General features: G+C 39.3%; 2 protein-coding genes across 3 annotated transcripts in view; both read left to right on the forward strand.

Annotated features, from left to right (window-relative positions):
- Nucleotides 1–6221, forward strand: part of LOC127418540 (zinc finger protein 420-like) — a 59641-nt gene extending 53420 nt beyond the window's left edge. Inside the window, exon 8 of the mRNA XM_051659119.1 lies at nt 4645–6221. Coding sequence (XP_051515079.1) covers nt 4645–5849 — 1205 coding nt within the window. The 3' untranslated portion in view covers nt 5850–6221. The remainder of the gene's footprint in view (nt 1–4644) is intronic.
- Nucleotides 6222–12214: 5993 nt separating this feature from the next.
- LOC127418566 (uncharacterized) lies at nt 12215–27233 on the forward strand. Of its 2 annotated transcripts, XM_051659159.1 has the most exons (7): nt 12215–12384; nt 13159–13220; nt 13659–13847; nt 13930–14389; nt 19250–19421; nt 19801–20104; nt 20298–27233. In XM_051659159.1, the coding sequence occupies exons 3-7, from the start codon at nt 13659–13661 to the stop codon at nt 21498–21500; spliced, it is 2328 nt and encodes a 775-aa protein (XP_051515119.1). In that variant the 5' UTR covers nt 12215–12384; nt 13159–13220; the 3' UTR covers nt 21501–27233. The 2 variants fall into 2 exon arrangements, with proteins under 2 accessions (XP_051515119.1, XP_051515118.1); XM_051659158.1 differs by lacking the exon at nt 13159–13220 and having other exon boundaries at nt 12216–12384.
- The last annotated feature ends 110 nt before the right edge of the window (nt 27234–27343 follow it).

Genomic DNA, 27343 nt, shown 5'->3' on the forward strand with positions numbered 1-27343 from the left:
TATCCATGATTGGAATATTGCAAATATCGTCAAAAATCTGTGGAAAAATAATGTGTTTCTTAGGTATGCTGACTGCATTGAAATAGTTCCAGACACCACCCAAGACTGGAAGGGACCAACCACAATTTTCTTTTTTTGGGGGGGGGGGGGGGGGATTTTCCCCCTTTTTCAACCAATTTGGAATGCCCATTTCCCAGACACTGCCCAAGATTGGAAGGGACAAACCACAATTTCTTTTTCTTTTTTCCCCAGTGCGCTTTTAAGTCCTCGTGGTTGCGTAGTGATTCGCCTCAATCCGGGTGGCGGAGGACAAATCCCAGTTGCCTCCGCGTCTGAGACCATCAACCCACGCATCTTATCACGTGGCTTGTTGAGTGCATTGCCACGGAGACATAGCGCATGTGGAGGCTTCACGCCATCCACCGTGGCATCCGCGCTCAACTCACCATGCGCCCCACTGAGAACGAACCACATTATAGCGACCACGAGGAGGTTACCACATGTGACTCTACACTCCCTAGCAACCGGGCCAATTTGGTTGCTTAGAAGACCTGGCTGGAGTCACTCAGCACGCCCTGGGATTTGAACTAGCGAACTCCAGGGGTGGTAGCCAGCATCTTTTACCACTGAGCTACCCAGGCCCCCCCAACCACAATTTGTTAATGTGATGTTTAGGAGAGGGGAAAAAACGAATTTTGTGCATCTGTGTTGTTGCTGAAGGACGATGTGGATACACAGCCCTCTAAAATGCAAGTAAATCACTTGTATATGTGACCAGATTTAATGCTAGGTGTAGGGGTGTCAATCTTTGGCTTGAAAGTAAATAAATTTTCATTCACGATTCATTGGTTTTCGATTAGATTCAAAAGCATTTTTTTGCTAAATCAATTCTATATACAGGTGCATCTCAATAAATTAGAATGTCGTGGAAAAGTTCATTTATTTCAGTAATTCAACTCAAATTGTGAAACTCATGTATTAAATAAATTCAGTGCACACCGACTGAAGTAGTTTAAGTCTTTGGTTCTTTTAATTGTGATGATTTTGGCTCACATTTAACAAAAACCCACCAATTCACTATCTCAAAAAATTAGAATACATCATAAGACCAATAAAAAAACATTTTTAGTGAATTGTTGGCCTTCTGGAAAGTATGTTCATTTACTGTATATGTACTCAATACTTGGTAGGGGCTCCTTTTGCTTTAATTACTGCCTCAATTCGGCGTGGCATGGAGGTGATCAGATTCTCTATGGGGTTCAGGTCTGGTGAGTTTGCTGGCCAGTCAAGCACACCAACACCATGGTCATTTAACCAACTTTTGGTGCTTTCGGCAGTGTGGGCAGGTGCCAAATCCTGCTGGAAAATGAAATCAGCATCTTTAAAAAGCTGGTCAGCAGAAGGAAGCATGAAGTGCTCCAAAATTCCTTGGTAAACGGGTGCAGTGACTTTGGTTTTCAAAAAACACAATGGACCAACACCAGCAAATGACATTGCACCTCAAATCATCACAGACTGTGGAAACTTAACACTGGACTTCAAGCAACTTGGGCTATGAGCTTCTCCACCCTTCCTCCAGACTCTAGGACCTTGGTTTCCAAATGAAATACAAAACTTGCTCTCATCTGAAAAGAGGACTTTGGAACACTGGGCAACAGTCCAGTTCTTCTTCTCCTTAGCCCAGGTAAGACGCCTCTGATGTTGTCTGTGGTTCAGGAGTGGCTTAACAAGAGTAATACGACAACTGTAGCCAAATTCCTTGACATGTCTGTGTGTGGTGGCTCTTGATGCCTTGACCCCAGCCTCAGTCCATTCCTTGTGAAGTTCACCCAAATTCTTGAATCGATTTTGCTTGACAATCATAAGGCTGCGGTTCTCTTGGTTGGTTGTGCATCTTTTTCTTCCACACTTTTTCCTTCCACTCAACTTTCTGTTAACATGCTTGGATACAGCACTCTGTGAACAGCCAGCTTCTTTGGCAATGAATGTTTGTGGCTTACCCTCCTTGTGAAGGGTGTCAATGATTGTCTTCTGGACAACTGTCAGATCAGCAGTCTTCCCCATGATTGTGTAGCCTAGTGAACCAAACTGAGAGACCATTTTGAAGGCTCAGCAAACCTTTGCAGGTGTTTTGAGTTGATTAGCCGATTGGCATGTCACCATATTCTAATTTTTTGAGATAGTGAATTGGTGGGTTTTTGTTAAATGTGAGCCAAAATCATCACAATTAAAAGAACCAAAGACTTAAACTACTTCAGTCTGTGTGCATTGAATTTATTTAATACATGAATTTCACAATTTGAGTTGAATTACTGAAATAAATGAACTTTTCCACGACATTCTAATTTATTGAGATGCACCTGTACACTGGCGGCCAGAAGTTTGGAATAATGTACAGATTTTGCTCTTATGGAAAGAAATTGGTACTTTTATTCACCAAAGTGGCATTCAGCTGATCACAATATATAGTCAGGACATTAATAACATGAAAAATTACTATTACAGTTTGAAAAAAATGTTCAGAACTTCTTAAACTACTTCGAAGAGTTCTCATCAAAAAATCCTCCATGTGCAGCAATGACAGCTTTGCAGATCCTTGGCATTCTTAGCTGTCAGTTTGTCCAGATACTCAGGTGACATTTCACCCCACGCTTCCTGTAGCACTTGCCATAGATGTGGCTGTCTTGTCGGGCACTTCTCACCTTACAGTCTAGCTGATCCCAAAAAAGCTAAATGGGGTTAAGATCCATTACACTTTTCCAATTATCTGTTGTCCAGTGTCTGTTTCTTTGCCCACTCTAACATTTTCTTTTTGTTTTTTGTTTCAAAAGTGGCTTTTTCTTTGCAATTATTCCATAAGGCCTGCACCCCCGAGTCTTCTCTTTACTGTTGTACGTGAAACTGGTGTTGAGCGGGTAGAATTCAATGAAGCTGTCAGCTGAGGACATGTGAGGCGTCTATTTCTCAAACTAGAGACTCTGATGTACTTATCCTCTTGTTTAGTTGTACATCTGGTCTTCCACATCTCTTTCTGTCCTTGTTAGAGTCAGTTGTCCTTTGTCTTTGAAGACTGTAGTGTACACCTTTGCATGAAATCTTCAGTTTTTTGGCAATTTCAAGCATTGTATAGCCTTCATTCCTCAAAACAATGATTGACTGATGAGTTTCTAGAGAAAGCTGTTTCTTTTTTGCCATTTTTTTTTTTACCTTATATTGACCTTAAGACATGCTAGTCTATTGCATACTGTGGCAACTCAAAAACGAACACAAAGACAATGTTAAGCTTCATTTAACGAACCAAATAGCTTTCAACTGTTTTTTTTTTTTTTTTGGTTTACTCACATTAAACATATGTACATATTGGTTACTTAGTATACAATAGAATGCAATGTGCCAATATTTTATCATTTTTGAGCTGAGCATAACTAGAAAAGTATTCCATATTTCATTATAAATCTGTGCTTTTTAAGATTTTATTAATTTGCTTGACTTTTCCAGGCCTGGATATCACAATTTTAAATTGATATTTCACCCAAAAATTACAATTTTCTCATGAAAATTCTCTCAAAGTGGAGATTTAGAGTAAAAAAGGACTTAAATTTTGATCTGTTTCTCACCTACACTTATTATATAGCTTCTGAAGATATGGATTTATACACTTGAGTCTTAAGGATTACTTCTATGTTTTCTTTATGTAATTTTTGGAGCTACAAATGTCTGATCACCATTCACTTGCATTGAGCTACAGAGCTGAGAAATTCTTCTTAAAATCTTTGTGTTCTGCTGAAGAAAAACAGTCATACACATCTGGGGTGGCATGAGGGTGAGTAAATGATGAGAGAATTTTTATTTTTGGGTGAACTATCCCTTTAAAATTCCTGGTATTCCAGATATTTCCAGGTTTTCTGTGACCATGGGGACCCTGAATTAGTAAACTAATTCAAATATCACACCGCTAATGTAATGTCATCTGACTACATTCAGCCATTTAAATCAATTATTGACCAACATTAACGATTCTCGAATGTGATGAAGAAACTGTGCAACTCTTTCTCAAAACACATCAGATGCTTGCTGCTGGTTTTCTTAAAGAGACAGTACCATTTTAGCACTTGTTATACAAATTAATATCAACTCAGTGTAAATACTGGTAATTTGTACAAATTATTTCAGACAGTGAAAGGTCATGTCATATATTAATTGATAGAATGTGGAATTTATAAATTTTAAACAGCTAAAATGTGATTTAGAATAATCGTGAACAAATTATAAAATTAAATATGCACTTTCACATATCATACATGCTTCTTTTCCTGGCTGGTTTAATATTTTATACCTTTGTTAATTGTCTATTCATGCAATGTTGGATTTACTGTAATTACTAGTTTCTTACTAGTAAATACTGTTCACGTCACTCGTAATGCAAGTTGGACACTCAGAATTATATGAAAGTTGAGTTTTCTCATATGTATGAAGTTCTTAAAAATGAAAAACTAACTAAATTGCTGCCTTTTGCACAGCAAAGCTACAGTCAATTAATAGTGAATGTTTTTGTTCTGCCATTATAGTAGGTTTCAATTTGATTTCTTTTTACATTTTGTTCCTGTTGAACTGATTTTTGTCAATTTACTGTGTTCATTGCAGAGCTGATGAAAATGAAAGAGGAAAGTCAAGAGCTGAATGAAGTGGAGGAGAAACATCATGATTTCACAACTGGAGGAGAATCTTTGATTGGCTCAAAGACTAAAAATAATTTCTCACTAAAAAAGCCTCAAAGAAGAGCAGCCAAAAATACTTTCACCTGGTCTCCATGTGGAAAAGATTTCACAGATAAAAGTGATCTTAATGAACACGTGAGAGTTCATACTGTAGAGAGACCTTACACGTGCCATCAGTGTGGAAAGAGTTTCATATGTAAAAGCAATCTTAATACACACATGAGAGTTCATACTGGAGAGAAGCCTTACACGTGCCATCAGTGTGGAAAGAGTTTCATATGTAAAAGTAATCTTAATACACACTTGAGAGTTCATACTGGAGAGAAGCCTTACACATGCCATCAGTGTGGAAAGAGTTTCACATGTGCAGGTGGTCTCACATATCATCTCCGCTGTCACTCTGGAGAAAGACCATTTGAATGTGATAAGTGTGATAAAACATTTGTTGGGGAATCATGCTTAAAACGACATCTGAAAGTGCACACAAATGAGAAGCCTTACAAATGTTCTTCTTGTGGAAAGAGTTTTACATGCCTGTACAATTTGAAAGGGCACCAGAAAATACATACCGGTTTGGGGACTCATAAGTGCTTTGAATGTGGTAAGACATTTATTACAGCCAGCAACTTGAAACAACATCAAATAATTCATACTGGAGAAAAACCTTACAAGTGCTCACACTGTGGAAAGAGTTTCATTCAGTCAGAACAACTGAAAACACACGAGAGAATCCATACTGGAGAGAAACCTTACAGGTGCTCACACTGTGGAAAGAGTTTCTCTCAGTCACAAAATCTGAAAACACACGAGAGAATTCATACTGGAGAAAAACCTTACAGGTGCTCACACTGTGGAAAGAATTTCACTCGATCAGAGCACTTGAGAACACACAAGAGAATTCATACTGGAGAGAAACCATACAAGTGCTCACACTGCGGAAAGAGTTTCATTGTGTCACAAAACCTGAAAGCACACCAGAGAATTCATACTGGAGAAAAACCATACTACTGCTCTTCATGTGGGAAGAGTTTCAACCAATCAGCTCATCTACAGCAGCATGTAAAAAAGAATTGCACAAGCAGTCACAGAGAGCAAGAATCATCTTCAAGTCCAACAATATCAAGTAAATAGTTTGAAATTCAGATAAACGCAAGGATTTAATTTTTCTCAAAAGGGCAGTATCATCTTAGGCCCTGTTTGCACCTGGCATCAAGATGCGTTTCATATCTGGATATACTTTAGCTGGATTTGATTTATACCTTGGAGTCAAATGCACCAGTTGAAGTGAACATTTCCTCAGCGATCTGTCCAGTCGCACTCATACTCCTCCATTGTTTAACCCATTAACTCTTAAATCATCATTTCATGTAGGAATAATTCACCCAAAAATGAAACTTCTATGGCAGTATATCAATGACAGATAGTTTTGAAACAAAAAAGCATACTGAATTGCACTGATTGAGAAATAAACGCATTGTTTTAACAGTGTCTCGAGTCTGTGTTTGTAGCCTGCTAGCCTGCTTAGCATTGCTTTTTTCTCTACTTTCAGCGTTTAATCCTAAATCTTTGCCTTTTTTCTGTGCAGTTGCGGAACATTTGTGGTAAGTCATGGCATCAGCACACATTTTCGCTACTTGCATTCCATGCCTCATGTTTACAATCACTTCATCCATCAGTAGTGAGGGATTTACATGTGATAAATGTAAGGAATTAGTCAGGCTGACAGAGAAGGTTAATGAGTTAGAGACACCATTCTCCCGTTCGTGTTAGAGTTTCCAGCAGGTTCTCCCCACACAGTGACTCACCCACTGAGAAGCCTGTTGAAAGTTCCCTGGTCATAGGAGATATTCTATTGTAAGGAATGTGGAAATAATTTTAAAATGTTTTTCCGGGGCCCTGGCATCTGACATCAGATAACATTTTCAAGTGCTGGCTAATTCTAAATGTAGATTTTCTAAGACTGTTATTCATGTCGGCACCAACATTTTCCGGCTTTGCAAGTCAGAGATCACTAAATATTACGTTAAAGAGGCGTGTAATCTTGCAAAAACAATGTCACACACTGTAATATGTAGGGATGCACAGACACCGTGCTCATATACTCGTAAAAATGCTCCGATACCAAAAACTGATTCCATTTGACGTACGAATGTCATTATGTAAATATTCAGTGCACAGATTAAAATCACGTCATATCCTAGTGAGATTATTTAACAGCGAAAGATGCGATTTTAATTAGATAAATAGATAGTTTGCACATGCAGCATTTTAGATGTGAGTGCTTGTGAATGTGTGGAGCCGGTGTTGTGCAGGCATAGAGACACAAACTGCTCATACCTTTAACAGATCCTTGGCTCATACACGGAAAACACTATTATGAGCATCGCATGTTCAGTTTGTAGCAGATGACAGCAGACAGAGCATTAATACACTTTTTAGAATGAGTCATATACAGACTACATATTTATTTATTTATATAGTAGCATTTTGCGGTTGAATAATTACTGTGATTCACGTAGCGACCGGATTTTCTGGATTGGGAATCTGCCGTCATAGCGTCAGAGCTCCTTGGTCTAACAACACAAACACTTAAAAATAAAAGTTCAATTTAAATGAAAAAAGTATGACCGAAATAGATCGCTACTGTATAGTTACAGTTGAAGTCAGAAGTTTACATACCCAATTTGGAATGCCCAATTCCCAATGTGCTCTTAAATCCTCGTGGTGGCGTTGTGACTCGCTTCAATCCGGGTGGCGGAGGACGAATCGCAGTTGCCTCTGCGTCTGAGACCGTCAATCTGCGCATCTTTATCACTTGGCTTGTTGAGCGCGTTATTGAGGAGACCTAGCGTGTGTGGAGGCTTCACGCTATTCTCCGCGGCATCCACGCACAACTCACCACGCGCCCCACCGAGAGCGAGAACCACATTATAGCGACTACAAGGAGGTTAACCCAACATGACTCTACTCACCCTAGCAACCGGGCCAATTGGTTGCTTAGGAAGCCTGACTGGAATCACTCCGCATACCCTGGATTCGAACTTGTGACTCCAGGTGTGATAGTCAGCGTCTTTACTTGCTGAGCTACCCAGGCCTATGTTGTGTTGAATTAAAAGTCTTTTGGTTGTAAACCCGGTTCCTGCTTCCTCCTTTACGATGAGCAAGAGACCTGTCTGCCACAGTAATATTCACTGTTATACTACTACTACTGATAATAATAATAAATCAATAGTAACTGTAATGTATTCAAGCAATATCTCACACCTGTGATGCTCTATTATGCAGCACTTTATTTGACAAAAATAACTCCAGTGTTGTATTTAGGATTGTGCTGTGAGGTTCTGTATAAAATCACTTCATTTGACAAAAATTATACAATTTCATGTTGAAAATTAATTATACTTTTGTATGATTAAAGTTTTAATTCATTTATTTAAACACAATTTTGATGATAAAACTGAAATAAACTGCTGATAATGAGTAGGACTCGGTATCGGCGAGTACTAAAAAAAGTGTCGGTACTCGTACTTAGTAATATGCTCTGGCCCCCTCCCTGCTCATTGTGGGGATGAGGTTTATAGTAGATTTGTGTTACTGAATGGCTGGATGTCTGAGTGGTGTCTGGAGAATAGCATAGGATTTATAGACAATTGGAAGAGTTTTTGGGGTAGACCTGACCTGCTAAAGAGAGACGGACTCCATCCCTCCAGAGAAAGTCGCTCTCCTCTCTAGTAATATGGCTCATAGTCTTAATAGTGATAGTGATTGACTAACTGGGGCCCAGGTCAGAAAGCAGACAAACTGGCTTAACCATCCGTCTACTAGCTGCCATGAGACATCACACCGGTCATATAAAATACAACACATAGAGACTGTATCATCTAGATATCATATAGAGACTATGTCTGTTCCCTGAAATAGCAAACACAAAACCCTCATTAAGTCATTTAGAAAAGATCTGATTGATGTCAAACTTGAAAATAACAAAGAAATTGAATATAAACATCATATAAAGGTAGGGCTACTAAACATTAGATGGCTTTCATCTAAAGCTCTAATTGTAAATGAAATTATTACAGATCATAGTTTGGATTCACTCTGATTGAAACCTGGCTTTAACAGGATGAATATATTAGTTTAAATGAATCTGCTCCCCCAGGTTACTGTTATATAAACATGTGCCTCGTCTGAAGGGTCGAGAGGGAGGTGTTGTTACAATTTACAGTGATGTTTTTGATGTTACTGAGAGGTCAGGAAATAGGTTTAACTCTTTTGAACTGATAATGCTTAATTTGACATAGATAGATATAAATAAAAAATATTTTGTTCTTGCTACAGTATATAGACCACCAGGGCCATATTCTGATTTCCTTAGAGAATTTGTAGATTTTCTGTTCGATTTAGTAGTTACTGTGGATAGAGCTTTATTTGTTGGTGACTTCAACATTCACATAGATAATGAAAATGATACACTGGGATTAGCATTTATTTATATTCTCAACTCTCTTGGTGTCAGACAAAAGTTGACAGGACCAATTCATCATCATAATCATACGCTAGATTTAATTTTGCCATATGGAATTGATGTTGATAATATAGCAATTCTGCCGCAGAGCGATGACATCTCCGATCATTACCTCGTCTCTTGTATGCTGCACTTAGCAAAGGTCACTCAATCCAAGCCTATAGGGTAGAACTTTTCTTTTGACCACTAAAGATAGCTTCACTAATAATCTTCCAGATTTGTCTCATATACTCAGTAAGCCAAAATGTTCAGAAGAACTTGATGTAGTCACAGAAAATATAAATACGGTCTTCTCTAGCACTCTTGATAGTGTCGCCCCCCTTCGATTAAAGAAAATTAAAGAAAAAAGCCCTGCACCATGGTACAATGATCACACTCATGCTCTCAAGAGAGCAGCTTGGGAAATGGAGCGCAAGTGGATGAGTACAGAATTAGAGGTGTTTTATGGTGCATGGAAGGATAGTGTCTGTAGCTACAGACAGGCTGTAAAAGCTGCCAGGTCAGCATATTTTAGCAAACTCATAGAAAATAACTACAGCAGTCCTAGGTGTTTATTCAGTACTGTGGCTACATTGGTTATGAATAAAGCATCGACTGAACCAGATATTCCATCGCACCACAATAGTAATGACTTTTACAATTTCTTTACTGATAAAATTGAAAACATCAGAAATAAAATTGGAAATATGCAACCGTCTGCCATAGCACCTCAGATAACAGTGTATCATATTATTCCCCATGAGCAACTTCAATCCTTCACTGTCATAGGTCAGGAAGAGCTAACAAAACTTATCGAAACATTAAAAGCAACAACTTGTATTAGATCCAATATTGACTAAGCTCTTAAAAGACGTATTTCCTGTAATCTCAGAGACTCTTCTTAATATTAACTCCTCATTATACTTAGGGCATGTCCCAAGAAATTTTAAGCTGGCAGCAATCAAACTGCTTATCAAGAAACCTTTTTTGGTGAAAAAATATATTAAAAGCCATATATAGATTTTAAATCATTATAGCTATTATTGTATTTGTAACAAAAGTTTTTTTGTTTACTGTAATATTAATTTCATATCATCATTACAGTTTTACAGCCTAGTGGAATAAATGTAACATTGGCTTTTGTGTACTTCTAGCCTAATGGTTTTTGTCTCAATTAGGATATATGTTTATTTGAAACAAGAAATGACTGCTGACAAGTAAAAAGATTTCTTTTTTTTTTTTTAGGCTTAACGTTTTCTAAATACATAAGCAAAAAAATCTAAAAGTGTCAATATTATCCCTACTCTTACCTACTAATTTGTACAAGCTTTATGCAAGCTAACCAAATAAAATCAATTACAACTAATAAAAAGCACTAGATATGCTGTGAAAGTAGACATATACATAGATACACATTTATTTTGTGCACTGTATGTAGTAAATAAAATGTTTTGGAAAGAAGAAATCACAAATAAACATTATGAAGGGACAATGTTGAAGATATATACACTATAAATATGTCAGGATAAAATGTGATGTTTTTTATTATTATTATTTATCAATTCAAGGTCTTTGTGTGGTGTCATGGTTCAGCCTCAAATTTAAAGGTTCAAACTTTGAACAGTTGTAGAGTATTAGTGAAATTCTCAATCACCATTGTGCTCTTGTGCAAGATTCTTAAAGTCGCCATGAAATCAAAATTAAAGTTTTGTTGCTTTTAGTCTATTCCCTTTAAGGTCATCAATATGCTAGTGTACTTCCAAATGCTGATAAAATTCATTTTCGGAAGATATAAGCATTTAAAATCAGCAGTCTCTCTCTTCCGACTTGACAGTCCGAGGCACATTCATGATGACACAAATGGCATGAGAAACTTTGTCCAATCAAATGCTTTCTAGAACAATAACACTCCCTCCCCTAGCGTGTCTGGCTGTGTTCTAACTGGCGCTGATCATGCCTTCGCAGGGTACTTCGAAAGGAGCACAATCCATGCTGTAGGGTCAATTCCAAAGAATTGCTTAAAAATGAGTTTTGACTTACCATTATCACCTTTCAGCCTTCTGAAGCTCTCACAGTTGAGGGTAATTGTCTTCGTATGGAGTACGGCATAGGAATGATGACTTCTAAATAAGACACGCTGACGCCGAAGCTGGACGAAAGGAAACTCGCTGGAGTTTATTTATATTTTTCTGCAGACGGAGGTTTCTTGTATATACTGCTTGAGCATGAGTTTTTAATCTTTATGCTTAGTGTATTGTGATTCAAAACGTAGACAAATCTACTCGCTTGTTTCACATTCATCTGTATTTGCACAACGACTCCAGACTTGTCCTAACGTAAATAAAGTCCCCGCCCTACATTTTGTTCTTGTTCGAAAAGCCGTTTCACTCAGAAATACGTCATAATAACGTCATAATACAGTAATAAAGTCGGTCATAACTTCCGTTTCATGGCGACTCTAACGTCTGGTGACGCCATCTACTGTTCAAAAATAATATGTTGAATTTGGAACCATTTGTCTGCGATAACATTTTCATGCCAAAATTTTTGGACAGTTTTATGAATCAGTTTTATGAGAAAATAGGTAACACTTTACAATAATTTCGAATTTGTTAACATTGAAAGGCATTAGGTATCATGAACTAACAAATCTGAAAAATACATTTCACAGCATTTTTTAATCTTTGTTAATGTTTATTTAGAAAAATACAATTGTGCATTGTTTGTTCATGTTAGCATGTGATGCATTATCTTATGAAAATGTGCAGCAAGGATAAAAGTTTGCCTTTTGTGTTCAACAGAAGAGATAAAGTCATACAGGTTTGAAACAACTTGAGGGTGAGTAAATGATGACAGAATTTTCAGTTTTGGGTGAACAATTATTTTAAATGTGGTTTCTTAGATGCTGTTGAGCATGTGCTGCAAAACTGTGTAGCTTATGAAAGAGATTCTGTCACTTTAATTTCATGTATAATACTACAAAACAGTTTCAAGTATATACTATATTTTGAAGTTAGACAGCAAGACTGATTAATCAGATGTTGGTATTTTAAACACTCCAGTCCAGCAGGAGGCGGAAATGCGCCAGAAATTGTTTTGCAAACTGCCAGAAAACATAAGAAGAAGAAATAAGAGCTCCAGACAGTTTGAGCTCTCGGTTCGGTACGTGTATTTATATTTATTTTAAAGGTGCACTCAGTCATTTTTTCCTCATTAAAAAGTTTAACAACTAAAAACATGAATTGTAATTTTGAATATATGTAGGAAATCATGACCACTCACATGAAAATCAAGACTCCAGTCATATTAGTAACCTTATAAAAGCTGTTTTATTCTACATGGAGAGGGTCCACACATGGGGGCTGCCATGTTAGAGTCACATGACCAGCTAAATACTACTTGCTTAATCTCAGTTACCGCACTATTATTTGACACTTTCACTCTGATTAAAGTAATCATGGCTGACAGTGAATACTACATTTCTACGATGACATCTGAAACTGAAAACTGTTGATTTTAAATGATGCTGCATCCAAGCCGTCAGGTGTTAGTGTAAGTCCAAGATAACAAAAAGACAAAAGTTATTGAGTGCACCTTTAATGTTTATTTTTCTGTGTATGTCTTTCTTTGGCGTTTTAAAGACTTTAATAGAAGATTATTATCGCCTGATGTGGCTTGTTTGTGATGGATGCTTTAAATGTTCAGCTTCAGGAAAAATATGCTGAAATCTGTAAATATATAGTTTAATATCTGATGAATGAGCTCTTTAAATCCAGCAGCTGATTGTAAATTAGTTCAATAAATTAGATTTTATGTTGCATAAAGCCTTTTATAGACTAATTTTAGGGTTTTCCTGGGTCAAAGATACATGAATAAGCACCTTACTGAGTTGGGATTGTGATTTTAGTGGAAGTGTTTGTTCCTATTTCTTAACAGATATTACAGATTCTTTTCATTGGGTGATTCATTATTTTAACCATCTCTCTGAATATCTGAAGGTGAAAATGGCCAGTTTGTTTCCTAATATCAGTAGAACAGAACATGTATTAGCTGGAGGACAACTTTGTTCATTATATGTTCATTCTTGGAGGTTTAGACTTTAAAGCCCTTTTATTCTACTAGAGAAAAAAGCAGAAAAATCTGTATCATGTTTTATTTCTGATATATGAACTTGTTAAATCAAGCGGCTGATTGTAAATTATTTTAATGAGGGCAATTATATGGAAAAGAAAAAAAGAAAAGCCTGTTATAGGTTAATATCCGATAATATTTATGCTGTCAGGAAAATGAAACCAAACACAAAGCACACATTTATATTTATGCCATCTCAGAAACAAAGTTATTTAAACAAATCTGTTCTTGTGTGTAATTATATAATAATCTTTTTGAGTGTGATGAATGTCAGTCCATTATAATGATGATGTTTTTGTGTTCAGATGTTCATCATGAGAGAGCAGGTGGATGTGATCTTCTGTAAATCAGTAGGAACTGATCTGTCCATGCTGGATATTGATGATTTCATCACAGAAATCTCTCAGCTGAAGATAGAGGTGACGTCACTGAAGACAAAGCTGAAAGAACTCTGTTCATCCTGCACCTGTTTAGAGCGAGTTAAACTTGAGATTGTAAGTAAGTTTCAAATAATGTGATATGACTGTGACTCTGTGATGATGAACGGTACAGATGTGATTGTGTTGTGTTTGTCAGGAGCTGGAAAAGGTTTCCTGTCAATCTTCAGTGTGTGTGACTGATGGGACCTCCACAGAATGTCAGGATTCAGTGTGGAGCGGCAGAGATCAGTCCACACCACAGCAGCTGCTGGACATACTCTCTGAACAGAGATCCAGAGACACACAGGACTCACAGCTCACTTTACTCTGTTCTACTGATGCTCAGGAGAGTGTGTGTGACAGTAATCAGGGTGATCAAACCTCCACAGAGTCTCTGACTTCTGTCTGTAACGCTGGAGAACAGCAGATGCTGCAGACACCAGTGAAGATTGAAGTGAAGCAGGAGGAGATAAAAGAAGAAAACACAACAGAGGAACAACAGAGTGATGAAGATGATGATGAACAGCAGATGCTGCAGACACCAGTGAAGATTGAAGTGAAGCAGGAGGAGATAAAAGAAGAGGAGCACAGTGATGAAGGTGATTTTATTCCTTCAGGTATGTTTCTTCCTTTAATGTTGTTTTACATTTTTAAGATAATCAACTAGGGCTGTCACTATCAATTATTTTGTTAATCGAGTAATCAGAAAAATTCATTAATAACTCAGATTGCATAAAGTTGTCAAGTCACGTTTGGCAAAAATGCATTAATTAGCCTAAGTTTTGATGCATCCTACGATTGAATAACAACAAAACAATTGTGCAAACAGTATCTAAAGCTGACAGACACCTAAAGCAGATGTATGATATAAAAATGTATATAATTCAAGCTGACAGAGATTGGCTTCTCTCTTTAACTAGTTCAACACGATCTAGACATTTCAGTTTAGAATTCAAATATGAGAAAACAGGCCATGGAAATAAAGTATTTTATATTTTCAGAAACAATGTCTGCCTACCAATCTTGTTTATTGAGGATGAGTTCCATTCTTTGTTAAACAATTTATGGAGATTAAAATGCCATTTTATTTGTTTGTTGTTTTTAAGCTATCACTTACTGTACATGCAACACGGAATACAATATTAACAGTAATCACGTCATTTAGAGATGCATGTTTCAACTCATTTCTCCTTCAGATAAGCCAAAGTTTTATATTCTGTCTGCAGGGCACGAGACACACAGCTGTGTGGCTTTAATGGCTCATGTTGAGCTTTGACTGACAGCATGCAGAGCTGCAGCTTTATTCAGTAAATAAAGTTCTCTGGATTCCCACATTGAGATATATCTGTGATAATGATCATGAACTATAAAATATTTAGCAGAAGTGGGGCATTGCGAACTATTACAAACGTAATCATCATGAAATCTAATTTACATGAGGAGGAAGATCGCATTTACATTTAAATTGTAGCCTAATTAATGTACACAGAATGGAACACAAATTATAATCTGCAGAAAATAACCTTATTAGATCATATGGATTCAGTCAGATTTACTGAGCAGACAGTGTTTGTGCATCCGTCAATGCATGTGTAAAATTTTGCAAGTCCGAACGTCTTTGTCATACATTCATTTTTGAAAATGGGGGGGGAGAGTGGGGGATTTCCCCCTTACATGGCTTATATGGGGAGATTTATGCACTTTGGGGGGGAATAAAACTCATAACATTAAAACATCCGAAGTTTTACAACAAACTCACCTAAATCTCACGGGGGGCTACTTTTCACAATTTCTGTATATGTCAGATGGAACCAGGGTCAGAATCAACTTTTCCATTATCAAAATCAAATCAAATCACTTTATTGTCACACAGCCATATACACAAGTGCAATGGTGTGTGAAATTCTTGGGTGCAGTTCCGATCAACATAGCAGTCGTGACAGTGATGAGACATATACCAATCTACAGTAACATCAAATTAACACAACACAATTTAAACATCTGTTATACACATAATTACACTCAACAATATACAAATAATAACATACACTGTACAGTATACAATATGCTGTTTTAGTTTTTTTTTGTTTTTTACTATATAGATACTATATAGATACACATTATTCAATAAAAATTAAAAAATAAAAATATATAAAAAAGTGTATATATATATATATATATATATATATATATATATATAGAATGTACAGTATTGTACTGTATTGACATTCAGGCTGTCGGTTGATAGTCAGTTGTTAAGAGAGACATAATATAATAACAGTAATATAATTTATGACAGTCCGGTGTGAGATAAAAGAGTAATAAAGTGCAGGGCTGATGTATTTTGATCGTGGGAGATCAAGAGTTCAGAAGTCTGATTGCTTGGGGGAAGAAGCTGTCATGGAGTCGGCTGGTGCGGGTCCTGATGCTGCGATACCGCCTACCTGATGGTAGCAGTGAGAACAGCCCATGGCTCGGGTGGCTGGAGTCTCTGATGATCCTCCGAGCTTTTTTCACACACCGCCTGGTATATATTTCCTGGAGGGAGGGTAGCTCACCTCCGATGATGTGTTTGGCAGTTTGCACCACCCTTTGCAGTGCTTTGCGGTTGTGGGCGGTGCTATTGCCGTACCAGGCGGAGATACAGCCAGTCAGGATGCTCTCCACAGTGCAGGTGTAGAACCGTGTGAGGATGTGGCGGTTCATTCCAAACTTCCTCAGCCATCTCAGGAAGAAGAGGCGCTGATGAGCCTTCTTCACAACGACTTCAGTGTGGACGGACCATGTGAGTTCCTCAGTGATGTGGACACCCAGGAACTTGAGGCTGCTGACTCTCTCCACTGGTGCTCCATTGATGGTGATTGGACTGTGTTCTCTGTCTTTTCTTCTGAAGTCCACCACAAGCTCCTTTGTCTTACTGACGTTGAGGGAGAGGTTGTGCTCCTGACACCAGTGTGTCAGAGTGTGCACCTCCTCTCTGTAGGCTGTTTCATCATTGTCAGTGATCAGACCTACCACCGTCGTGTCATCAGCAAACTTAATGATGGCATTGGAGCTATGTGTTGCCACACAGTCATGTGTGTACAGGGAATACAGTAGTGGGCTGAGAACACAGCCCTGCGGGGCTCCAGTGTTGAGGGTCAGTGATGAGGAGATGTTGCTGCCTATTCTAACCACCTGGCGTCTGCTTGACAGGAAGTCCAGGATCCAGCTGCACAGCGAGCTGTTTAAGCCCAGAGCCCGGAGTTTCTCATCTAGCTTGGAGGGCACTATGGTGTTGAATGCTGAGCTGTAGTCTACAAACAACATTCTCACATAAGTGTTCTTTTTTTCCAGGTGGGAGAGAGCAGTGTGTATTGTAGATGCAATGGCATCATCTGTGGAGCGGTTGTTGCGGTATGCAAACTGCAGTGGGTCAAGAGAGAGTGGTAATACAGAGCAGATGTAATCTCTGATTAGTCTCTCAAAACATTTGCTGATGATGGGGGTCAGAGCAACAGGACGCCAGTCATTTAAACAAGTTGTTTTTGATTGTTTTGGAACAGGCACAATGGTGGATGTTTTAAAGCATGTGGGGACTACAGACAAAGAGAGGGAAAGGTTGAAAATGTCCGTAAAAACACCAGCCAGCTGGTTCGCGCACGCTCTGATGACGCGGCCCGGAATGCCGTCTGGACCCGCGGCTTTGCGGATATTCACCCGTCGGAAGGATCGTGTTACATCCGCTACAGAGACGGAGAGTGAACTAACCTCTGTAGCTTCAGCCGCGAGAGCTCTCTCCGCGAGGGCGGTGTTATTTCCCTCGAAACGAGCATAAAAAGTATTTAGCTCATCCGGTAGAGAGGCAGCGGTGTTCATGGCGGAGTTTTTATTCCCTTTAAAGTCTGTGATGATGTTAATTCCCTGCCACATGCTTCTAGAGTTGGTGGTGTTAAACTGTCCTTCAATCTTGCTCCTATACTGGCGTTTTGCTGTTTTGATAGTTTTTCGGAGGGCATAACTGGCTTGTTTATGCTCCTCCGCGTTCCCGGAATTAAAAGCGGAGGTCCGCACATTAAGTGCCGTGCGAACATCGCTATTGATCCACGGCTTCTGATTCGGATAGATTCGCACAGTTCTGGTCGGAATCACTTCCTCTACACACGTTCTGATGAAACACATTACGCTATCAGCGTAAAGCTCGATGTCATCATCAGAGGCGGACCGGAACATCTCCCAGTCCGTGCGATCAAAACAGTCTTGTAGCGTAGAGTCTGATTGGTCCGACCAGCACTGGATTGTTCTGAGTGTGGGTGCTTCCTGTTTCAATTTCTGCCTGTAAGCGGGCAGAAGCAGAATGGAAGAGTGGTCCGATTTGCCAAATGGTGGGTGGGGGAGGGATTTGTAGCCATCCCGGAACGAAGAGTAGCAATGGTCCAAAACCCGGTCCCCTCGTGTGTTGAAACTAATGTGCTGGTGATATTTTGGTGCGACTGATTTTAAACTGGCTTTATTAAAGTCCCCAGTCACAATGAACGCGGCCTCAGGGTGCGCGGTTTCCTGCTCACTTATACTCCCATACAGTTCCTTGAGCGCCCGGTCTGTGTCGGCTTGTGGGGGAATGTACACAGCAGTGATAATGACCGCTGTGAATTCCCTCGGTAGCCAGAATGGTCGACACAGAAGCATAAGAAATTCCAGATCAGGAGAACAGAAAGACTTGATGGAATGTACGTTCCTCTGATCACACCAGGATTTGTTGATCATAAAACATACACCACCTCCTCTAGTTTTACCTGAGAGGTCTTTCGCTCTGTCCGCTCGGAGCATGGAGAATCCCGCGGGTTCAATGGCTGAGTCTGGAATCTCCGCAGACATCCAAGTTTCTGTAAGGCAGATAATGCAGCAGTCCCTCGTCTCTCGTTGGAAAGAGATCCGCGCTTTCAGCTCGCAGAGCTTGTTATCCAGAGACTGAACATTTGCCAGTAGAATAGTGGGTAGCGGGGGTCTATTTGCGCGGCGTCTTACTCTGATGAGAACGCCGGCTCTGTTTCCCCTTTTCCTCCTGCGTTTCCGCGGCCGTGCTGCCCAGACAAAGGGCTCCGCTTGCGTGTTTGTAAACAGCGGGTCGGCATTGAGGAATGTGAAGTCCGGTTTTCGGTGTGAGATCGCTGAACCAATGTCCAAAAGTGTTTGTCTGTCGTAGACAATAAGGCAGACAACATCCAAGACAAAAAACATAAGAATTGTAAACAAAACAAACAAACCATTGCTATGTTGTGTCGGATCTCGCAACGCAGCAGCCATACTCGGCGCCATCTTGAGTCCAAAGATTAAGGTGCAATATCTGATTTCCAGGGGCATTTTTTACCTTTACAAAGGGCTTTTTTTTTTATTTATTCTAACCTAATAAAATGACCCTGCCATCCTTTTATGTTATAATTAATTAAGTTTGAAAATGGCATGTTTCAATGATTTCAAAATTGCATGATCTGTAGGGGAGAGTGGGGACGGTTGCAACAAGGGGCAGTTGCAACATGGCTTATTCCTTCAATCAGGAATGAGCTACAATGATGATATTCATACTGCACATGCTCAGTTAGTCCCTCCTCCTTCCTGGAAGAAAGCAGCTACATGTGACCATTCCTTCTGCAAAAAATACTTTTCAAGGTAAAGTTTTTTTAAACAATTTATGTTCAGATGAATCATTGTAAAGTCATATCATTTTAATCAGTGTTTTCTTAGATTCTAACAGGCATAGCTAGCATGTGTCAAGCTAGCATAGCAAGTTTTATCATGGCTGTCAGTGTAGGGACAGTTGCAACATGTTGTTGCAACCATCCCAACATGCTGTTGCAACTGTCCCTTATCACAACATTGATGTAAAAGCTTGTCATAACATAACAAAATTGTAATTTTATGGATTAATAAAGAACCCCTTTCAATAGTCAGGTATCTCCCCTTTTTATTTAAGTAAGTAGCTTTTTAAAAATCAGACTAGGCCACAATGTAGCCTACATTTTATCTGTTCTGTGTTCTGTGTTTTCAGTAGGCCTATGCCACGAGAGAGGAAACGCACAACAGATAGGGGTGTCCCTCTACCTGTTCTGACATTAGCAGCAAACATAGTGAAGGATAAAGGCAGGACAGTGAGGTCTGTGGCAAAGGACTTTGCCATTTGCCACACAACCCTCTATCGATTTATTAAAAAGAGAGAGAAGCTAGGCCCAGGAGAGGAGGTAAAGGCAGGGTACTGGACTCCCAGGAGGGTCTTTTCTGAACAACAGGAAAAGAGCCTCGCAGAATATCTAAAAACTGCAGCTGATCTATTCTATGGTCTGAGCACCAAAGAGGTAAGCAAGAGGAAGGTATAAAAACAAACAAAAGAGTGTATGTATACAAGAAAGTGTTGAAAGAATGTGTGTATCAGAGTAAAACAGCAGAAGGAAGACTGGTAGGGAGAATGAGACAGAGTGAAGTTAAAAGAAATTGAGAGAATAAATTAAAAACTACTGGTTAGGTTTTCATTTTCCATCTATTTTTCAGGTTCGGCGATTTGCCTTCCAGCTGGCTGTGCATTATCACTGTAATTATCCTGAAACCTGGAATGAGAACTCCATGGCCAGCCGTGATTGGTTCATGGCTTTTATGAAGAGGCAGCCCTGTCTTTCTGTACAGTGCCCACAACCTACCAGTTTATCTAGAGCCACAAGTTTTAATCAACATAATGTTTCCCAGTTTTTTGACAATCTCAGCAAGGTGCTAGATAAGCACAAATTTCATGCAAAAGACGTGTGGAACATGGATGAAACAGGGGTTACAACTCTCCAAAACCCAGAAAATATTGTTGCCAGGCACGGTGATAGACAGGTTGGGTCATCTACATCAGCAGAGAGAGGGACACTTGTGACCCTTGCTTGTGCAGTTAATGCACTGGGGAATATGATTCCACCCCACTTTGTATTCCCTCGTGTCCATTTCAGAGACCATTTTATTCATGATGGCCCACCTGGATGCATTGGAACAGCCAATGCATCTGGGTGGATGCTGGAGGAGGACTTTATTGTGTTCCTAAAACACTTTAAACACCACACTAAGTCCTCAGTGGATGCTAAAGTCCTGCTTATACTGGACAACCACTCATCCCATCTGTCTTTGAGAGGAATAGATTTCTGTAGAGACAATGGAATTGTCCTGCTTTCTTTCCCACCCCACTGCTCTCACAAACTACAGCCATTGGATCGCAGTGTTTATGGTCCTCTAAAACGGGCTGTGAACTCTTTCTGTGACTCTTGGATGAAGAGCCACCCAGGCCTAACAATGTCAATAGATGACATTCCTGGCATTGTTAGGTTGGCCCTCCCTTTGGCAGCAACACCAGCAAATGTGCAGTCAGGTTTTAGGTGCACTGGTATTTGGCCATTTAATCGGGAGGTCTTCCAAGATGTTGACTTTGCACCATCTTTGGTGACAGACCGTCCTCCTCCACCTGCTGCAGCTCCACCAGTGCCATCTGCACTGCCTGCACCTTCTGCACATCCACCACTGCCACCTGTGCTGCTTGCACCTGCCATAACTGCACAAGTGCCACCTTCCTATAGAGATTTCTCACCTGAGACCCTACGACTTCACCCAAAAGCAGGACCAAGAAAAGTCTCAAAAGGGAAGAGAAAGCGGAAAACTGCAATTCTTACAGACACCCCAGAGAAAGAGGCACTAGAATGGGAAAAGAGGCCCCCAGAAAGTTAGGAGAAAGTTGAATGAAAATACAACCAAACAAAGAGGGGAAAAAAACATAGACAATGACACTCATTGACAGAAGAGGATTTCTGCATTGTTTGTTTGGAGAGTTACTCGAAACCAAGAGAGGTTTGGGTACAGTGCTGGCAATGCAAGGCATGGGCTCACCAGGTCTGCACTGATGGAGGAGCCATTTATACTTGCCACAGCTGCAAGTCTGATGTGGACTAATTTCCTTCTCTCTTACCCTCTTTCTGTCACACACACAAAAGCTACATCACACACACATACAGACACACACACACACACACAAATAATGGCTTACCTGCATATCCAGATGCACACTTGGAATACTTTCCAACATTCACTTAAACACACACACATAATTCAGTTCAGTAAGCTTTCATCTGATGTGGATTTCTTCTCTCTCACCCTCTCTCTGTCACACACATACATCACATGCACATACAGACACGCACACACACACACACTTACCTGCATATCCAGGTGCACACTTAAGAATATATTCCAACATTCACTTTCACACACACACACACACACACACACACACACACACACACAGTTCAGTAAGCTTTCACAGAAGTATTATTAAATTTCATTGTCTTGATTTTGATTAAAAAAATATTTTGTAGTTCAAATGTATTGTAATAATAAAATCAAAACATGGTTGTTACTTGTTACTTGAAAATGTGTTTTTTCCTTTTACTTGTCTTTGTCTTTATACAGCCAATTTAACTTCGTGAAGACCCTGTCTGTGCACAAGTAAAATAAAGAAATTGCAAAATGATGTTAAATAATGATTTTATTACATTTTAATGAATGTTGCAACTGCCCCTGTTGACTGTTTCAACCGTCCCCTGTTTTGGGGTCAGTTGCAACATTTGACTTTGTCTATTCAAGTATAAATTGTACGTATATTATCATATGTACACATGTTACAGCAGTATGGGTGGGTAGCTGACAGATGTGGGTTTAATGTATTACAATTTTGGCTTTCCAATACAAACAGTCTCTGAGAAACTGAAGGAAATGCAAAAAAGTGTTGCAACCATCCCCACTCTCCACATTGCATATGTGCATTGTCTCTCAGACTTGGTTAATTTAATAAATATATAACAGCCATCAGTCCCACACTTTTGGCTTATAGCTGGTGAGGAGGCTTTTCAAACAGACAGATCCATGAGGTGAGCCGATGGGCAGAGAAGTAGGATATAACATAGGGAGCGACAGTGTTACTCACTAGGATAGTATGTTTTGAATAAATGGTCAGAAAGGTCACGTAATTTAGCGCGAGCACGACACCGAACTGATGCAGAGTGTGAGAAGCGGAGTGCCCGTCTGTGTGCGTTTATGGCGCAAGCACCTGCCGCTGACTGACTGCAACATTTGCACAACGGACTGCACGAAACAAATGATGTTCAGTGAAAATTACAATGAATGAATGTATTTCAAGCTATATCAGATATTATTAGTAAAACAATAGGAACTCTTTGCGGGGGCAGTCTTTTTGCCCCCATATTTTGAATTTCAGGGGCATTTTTGGCTTTTGGTTTTATCACGTCGCTCGCTTGCGGATACGCGGTATAACGCAATGTGCATGTCGATTGAACAGGTTTAGAAAGGTTAATACTTCTGTAACATCTTAAGTTCACTAAGTATGGGACACTAACTCCCTCACTGCACACGCTCACACTAAACACGTGCTCAGCACGCTGCTGACAGCTGCACGAGAGAGAAAGTGCAGAGTGACAGTGCATATTTACTCGTGCATCTTCTGAAATTTGCAGTTTGATACAAAAATAAGTTTATTGATTTGATTTGTTCATTTGTATCTACTTGTTTAATATGACATGAGTGTGAGTACATGATGGGTGGATTATTCCTTTAGTGCTATAATTTTAGAAAGAAAGAACAAATTAAAACTCATATCAGTCGATCACTACTTAACTAGTGGTTGACCGATATGGGTTTTTTAATGGCTGATGTTGATATCCAGAGGACAGGGTGTCTGACAGGCTGATATATTTACATTTATGCATTTGGCAGACGCTTTTATCCAAAGTGACTTACAATGCACTTATTACAGAGCAACGTGGAGTAAAGTGTCTTGCTCAAGGACACAATGGTGGTGGCTGTGGGGATCAAACCAGCAACCAGTTATGTGCTTTAGCCCACTACACCACCACCACTCTTATACCATCTGCAAATATGCGCATATCTTTTTTAAACAGATGTAATAAACCAACCTCACACAACTTCAGCATCCTGTGGAGTGCTAATTAATATAGTAAATAACATTAACTTAAAATTGTAAAAAAAAAAAAAAAACAACTCTTGTTTAGCACTATATTTACTCAATTACACACAAAACTTTAACTATGTAAAAAAGAATCTTAAAAAAATTATATTGTATTTTAAATGGTAGATAGTAGTTTCTTCTGATTTTTGTTTAGTCATCAAAGTTTAGTAATTTATTTGCACATGAAGAAATTGGTAGTATATTAGGAAGGACATAACAGTACACACAGTAGTCCAGCAACCATTGGTGGCATGTCCACGTTAGCAATCGCATTTTCTCAAAAAATACAGAATCAAACCAATTGTACATACAGTGCATAGCGAATAAGACATTTACTTATAGCACACGTGAAGCTCTTTTACATTGAAGTTATTGTAATTTACAATAACCAGAGTCTATTTAGCAGAGATGGGCCACTTCTATTAAAATGAATGGGAAAAGTCAGAACGCCCAACTGGAGTCAATGGATGTAGATAGGTAAAAGAGCCAATCACCTTTTAGATACAGACATCACCTGTCAATCAACTCGAGAACACGCATGCGCTTCAGAGGAAGATATTAGATGAGCGCTCGATGGGAAGAAAATGAGGGATTTTCAGGAGGTTCGTGAATTACATCTGTTTAAACGAGATATGCGCATATTTGCAGATGGTATATGACATTAGTTTTATTGATATTTGCATTTTTATCATTAGACAAGACAGTTAAAAGTTACAGGGAACTGTTGAAGAGAGAGCGTGAGAATGAAACAGGTGAGCACTTTAACATTATCAGATCAAACGCATCTGCCGCGGCTCTGATATGTGGACTGTTTAAATGAGACTATGTTGCACACTGGTCTATTAATGTAGTAACGCGATGGCACATAACAGCAAAATTAACCATGACTGGTCGTTTACATGTCTCAGTCACTTCACATGCAAGCAGGCGATTCTCGGCACCCTCAAGAAACAAATCGGCCAAAGGGGGAAATTTATCGGCCGATGCTGATAATGAACAAAGTCAGAATATTGGCCGATTTATCGGCCTCGGCGATATATCGGTCGACCACTATAGTTAACACAGCTAAAATATCAATTCACAATAATTTAAATAATTGAAAAACTGGCAGGAGTCAACTGTGCACTTTGCTAGTTTTAATACTTTTTATGACATAAACTGGTGAGATTCTATACACCCTGTTCCATTACTGTTCTAGGAAGACAATATGTAAAAGAATTCAAAATCCTCGGGCTCTGGAGACATTAAAAGACACTTACGTGCTCAAGCTGATGCCCCCGAGCAGGCCACGGGCCTTGGAGTGGATTTGGTTGGAGAGATGTGGGAAATGCGGTGGGAGATGCTGAACATGACGGTAATACTGACGAAGGTTGTTGCTGACTTGGAGGATCTTGCTGTGATAAGTCGATCGATCACTGCCATGGAGGCGAAGTTCACTGATGTGGTTACAAGAGTGGGGATGTCGAGAAAAGGTGGATTTGGAGCATGTCTGGGAGAAGTTGGAGGTCATGGAATACCGTACTCAGCGGAATAATGTCCACATTGTCGGAGATCCGGAGGGAGTAGAGAGACAGGATATGTTGAAATTCCTGGATGGGCTCTTTCCGAATCTGCTCGACATAGCAGGCCATTAGCTGAAAATCAAGCGAGCTCACAGGGTTCCTGCAAGGCGATCCACGGAGGGAGACAGGCCTGATCAATTCTGGCCAAATTTCTGAGATCATCCGATAAAGATCTTTTGTTACGTGAGGCGAGGAGTAAAGGACGGCTTTCTTGGAAGAATCACAGCATTTTCTTGGAAGAACCAGACTTTGCGAACTCGATGAGAGAAACGTGATCGATTCAAGAAATGCAAGAAACTTTTACATCAAAGGAAGTTTGCTTTTGCACTGATATTCCCTGCCAAATTGAGAATAGATGCTAAGGATGGCCGTAAAACATTCACATGCCCACAGCAAGCGATGTCCTTCATAAAGTCAATGGAGTGAGTGACTCATCTTGTTGTATTCACTTTGTAGCCGAGTGGACCAGCTCGCTGAACATCTGCTTGACTGTTTGGGGAATCTTCGTGCTTTTTTGTGCTGGTTCCGCCTGGAGGCTGGAGTTAATTTTGTAGAGTAACACACCTTCAGGACAGTTTTGTGGATGAATCTGCACACTCTTTGTGCTTAGTCTGCCCATCGGCTGGAGTTATTTTGTAGAGTAACGCACCTTCAGGGCAGTTTTATGGATGAATCTATATGCTCTTTGTGTTTATTCCACCTATCAGCTTGAGTTTGTTTTATAGATTAGCTTTTGCTGTGTAATTCTGTCTCACAAAATTTGTATAGAAACACAGGACTTAAGCAATCCGATGGCAAGGTTGTCACGGGAGCTCTCGTAGGCGTGCATGGACTGTTCGAGTTTAGAGGGATAGATGCCAGTTGGCACTGTTGTGCGCGGGGTTAATGTGTATGCTTTTCTTTTATTCGTTTGTTTGGTTCTGGGGGATGTTCGGGTTTTGATGGTTGCACTAATGTTGGAATGTGGTCTTTATAATCTTTTTTTTTTTTGATACACAATCTATTTTTTCTTATATCTCAAAATGTCAAATATTAATATGAGCGGATTGTTTCTCTCCATGTGGAATGTGAATGGGCTGGGGGACCCCATAAAAATAAGTTATTTCTCTTCTTAAGCTTAAGAAATATGATATAGTGTTTCTTCAAGAAATGCACCTTTCTCCGCAGGAAGCTGAAAAATTTGGGAAGATATGGGGTGGGCATTTTTTTATAGTGCTGGCTCGAGTAAGAGCAGGGGAGTCATTACACTGATAAGTAAACATCTACAGTTCAAATGTCTCAAACAGAGTAAAGATAAATTAGGAAGAGTCATTATTTTTTAGCAGAAATTCAAGGACAAAGTCTTATTTTGGCTAATATTTATGTACCTAACATTGATGATCATGGCTTTTTTTTTATAGATCTTGAAGGGATGTTGCAAGCAGCTGACATGCCTCATGATATAACATTGGGAGGAGACTTTAATCATTTGATGGACTCAGTCCTTGATCATTGTGCAGCAAAAGTGTGCAAGCCGCCTAGAGTAACATTGACACTTCACAGGATGTGTAAAAAATTTTGGTATTACAGATATTTGGAGCACTACAGTCTCTAAGTTTTACTGGTGCCAAAAACAAAAAACATCCAGTGAGCGGCAGTTCTGTGGACAGAAACACCTTGTTGATGAGAGAGGTCAACAGAGAATGGCCAGATTGGTTTGAACTGACAAAGTCTACGGTAACTCAGATAACCTCTCTGTACAATTGTAGTGAGAAGAAGATTTATCTCAGAATGCTATTCTGAGATGTGGGTTGGTGCTGTTTTGGCGGCACGAGGGGGATCTACACAATATTAGGCAGGTGGTTTTAATGTTGTGGCTGATCGGTGTGTGTGTGTGTATATATATATATATATATATATATATATATATATATATATATCTATATGATATATAGATATATATATATATATATATATATATATATATATAT

The sequence above is a fragment of the Myxocyprinus asiaticus genome, chromosome 28, assembly GCF_019703515.2.
Source record: "Myxocyprinus asiaticus isolate MX2 ecotype Aquarium Trade chromosome 28, UBuf_Myxa_2, whole genome shotgun sequence".
Taxonomy (NCBI): domain Eukaryota; kingdom Metazoa; phylum Chordata; class Actinopteri; order Cypriniformes; family Catostomidae; genus Myxocyprinus; species Myxocyprinus asiaticus.

Bases quoted from the DNA above. Each gene is read 5' to 3' on its own strand.
- LOC127418566 (XM_051659159.1), top strand. From the start codon at position 13,659: ATGTTCATCATGAGAGAGCAGGTGGATGTGATCTTCTGTAAATCAGTA. The intron at 19,422-19,800 runs GTAAAGTTTTTT...CTGTGTTTTCAG, and splicing joins TGCAAAAAATACTTTTCAAG to TAGGCCTATGCCACGAGAGA. The intron at 20,105-20,297 runs GTAAGCAAGAGG...TCTATTTTTCAG, and splicing joins ATGGTCTGAGCACCAAAGAG to GTTCGGCGATTTGCCTTCCA.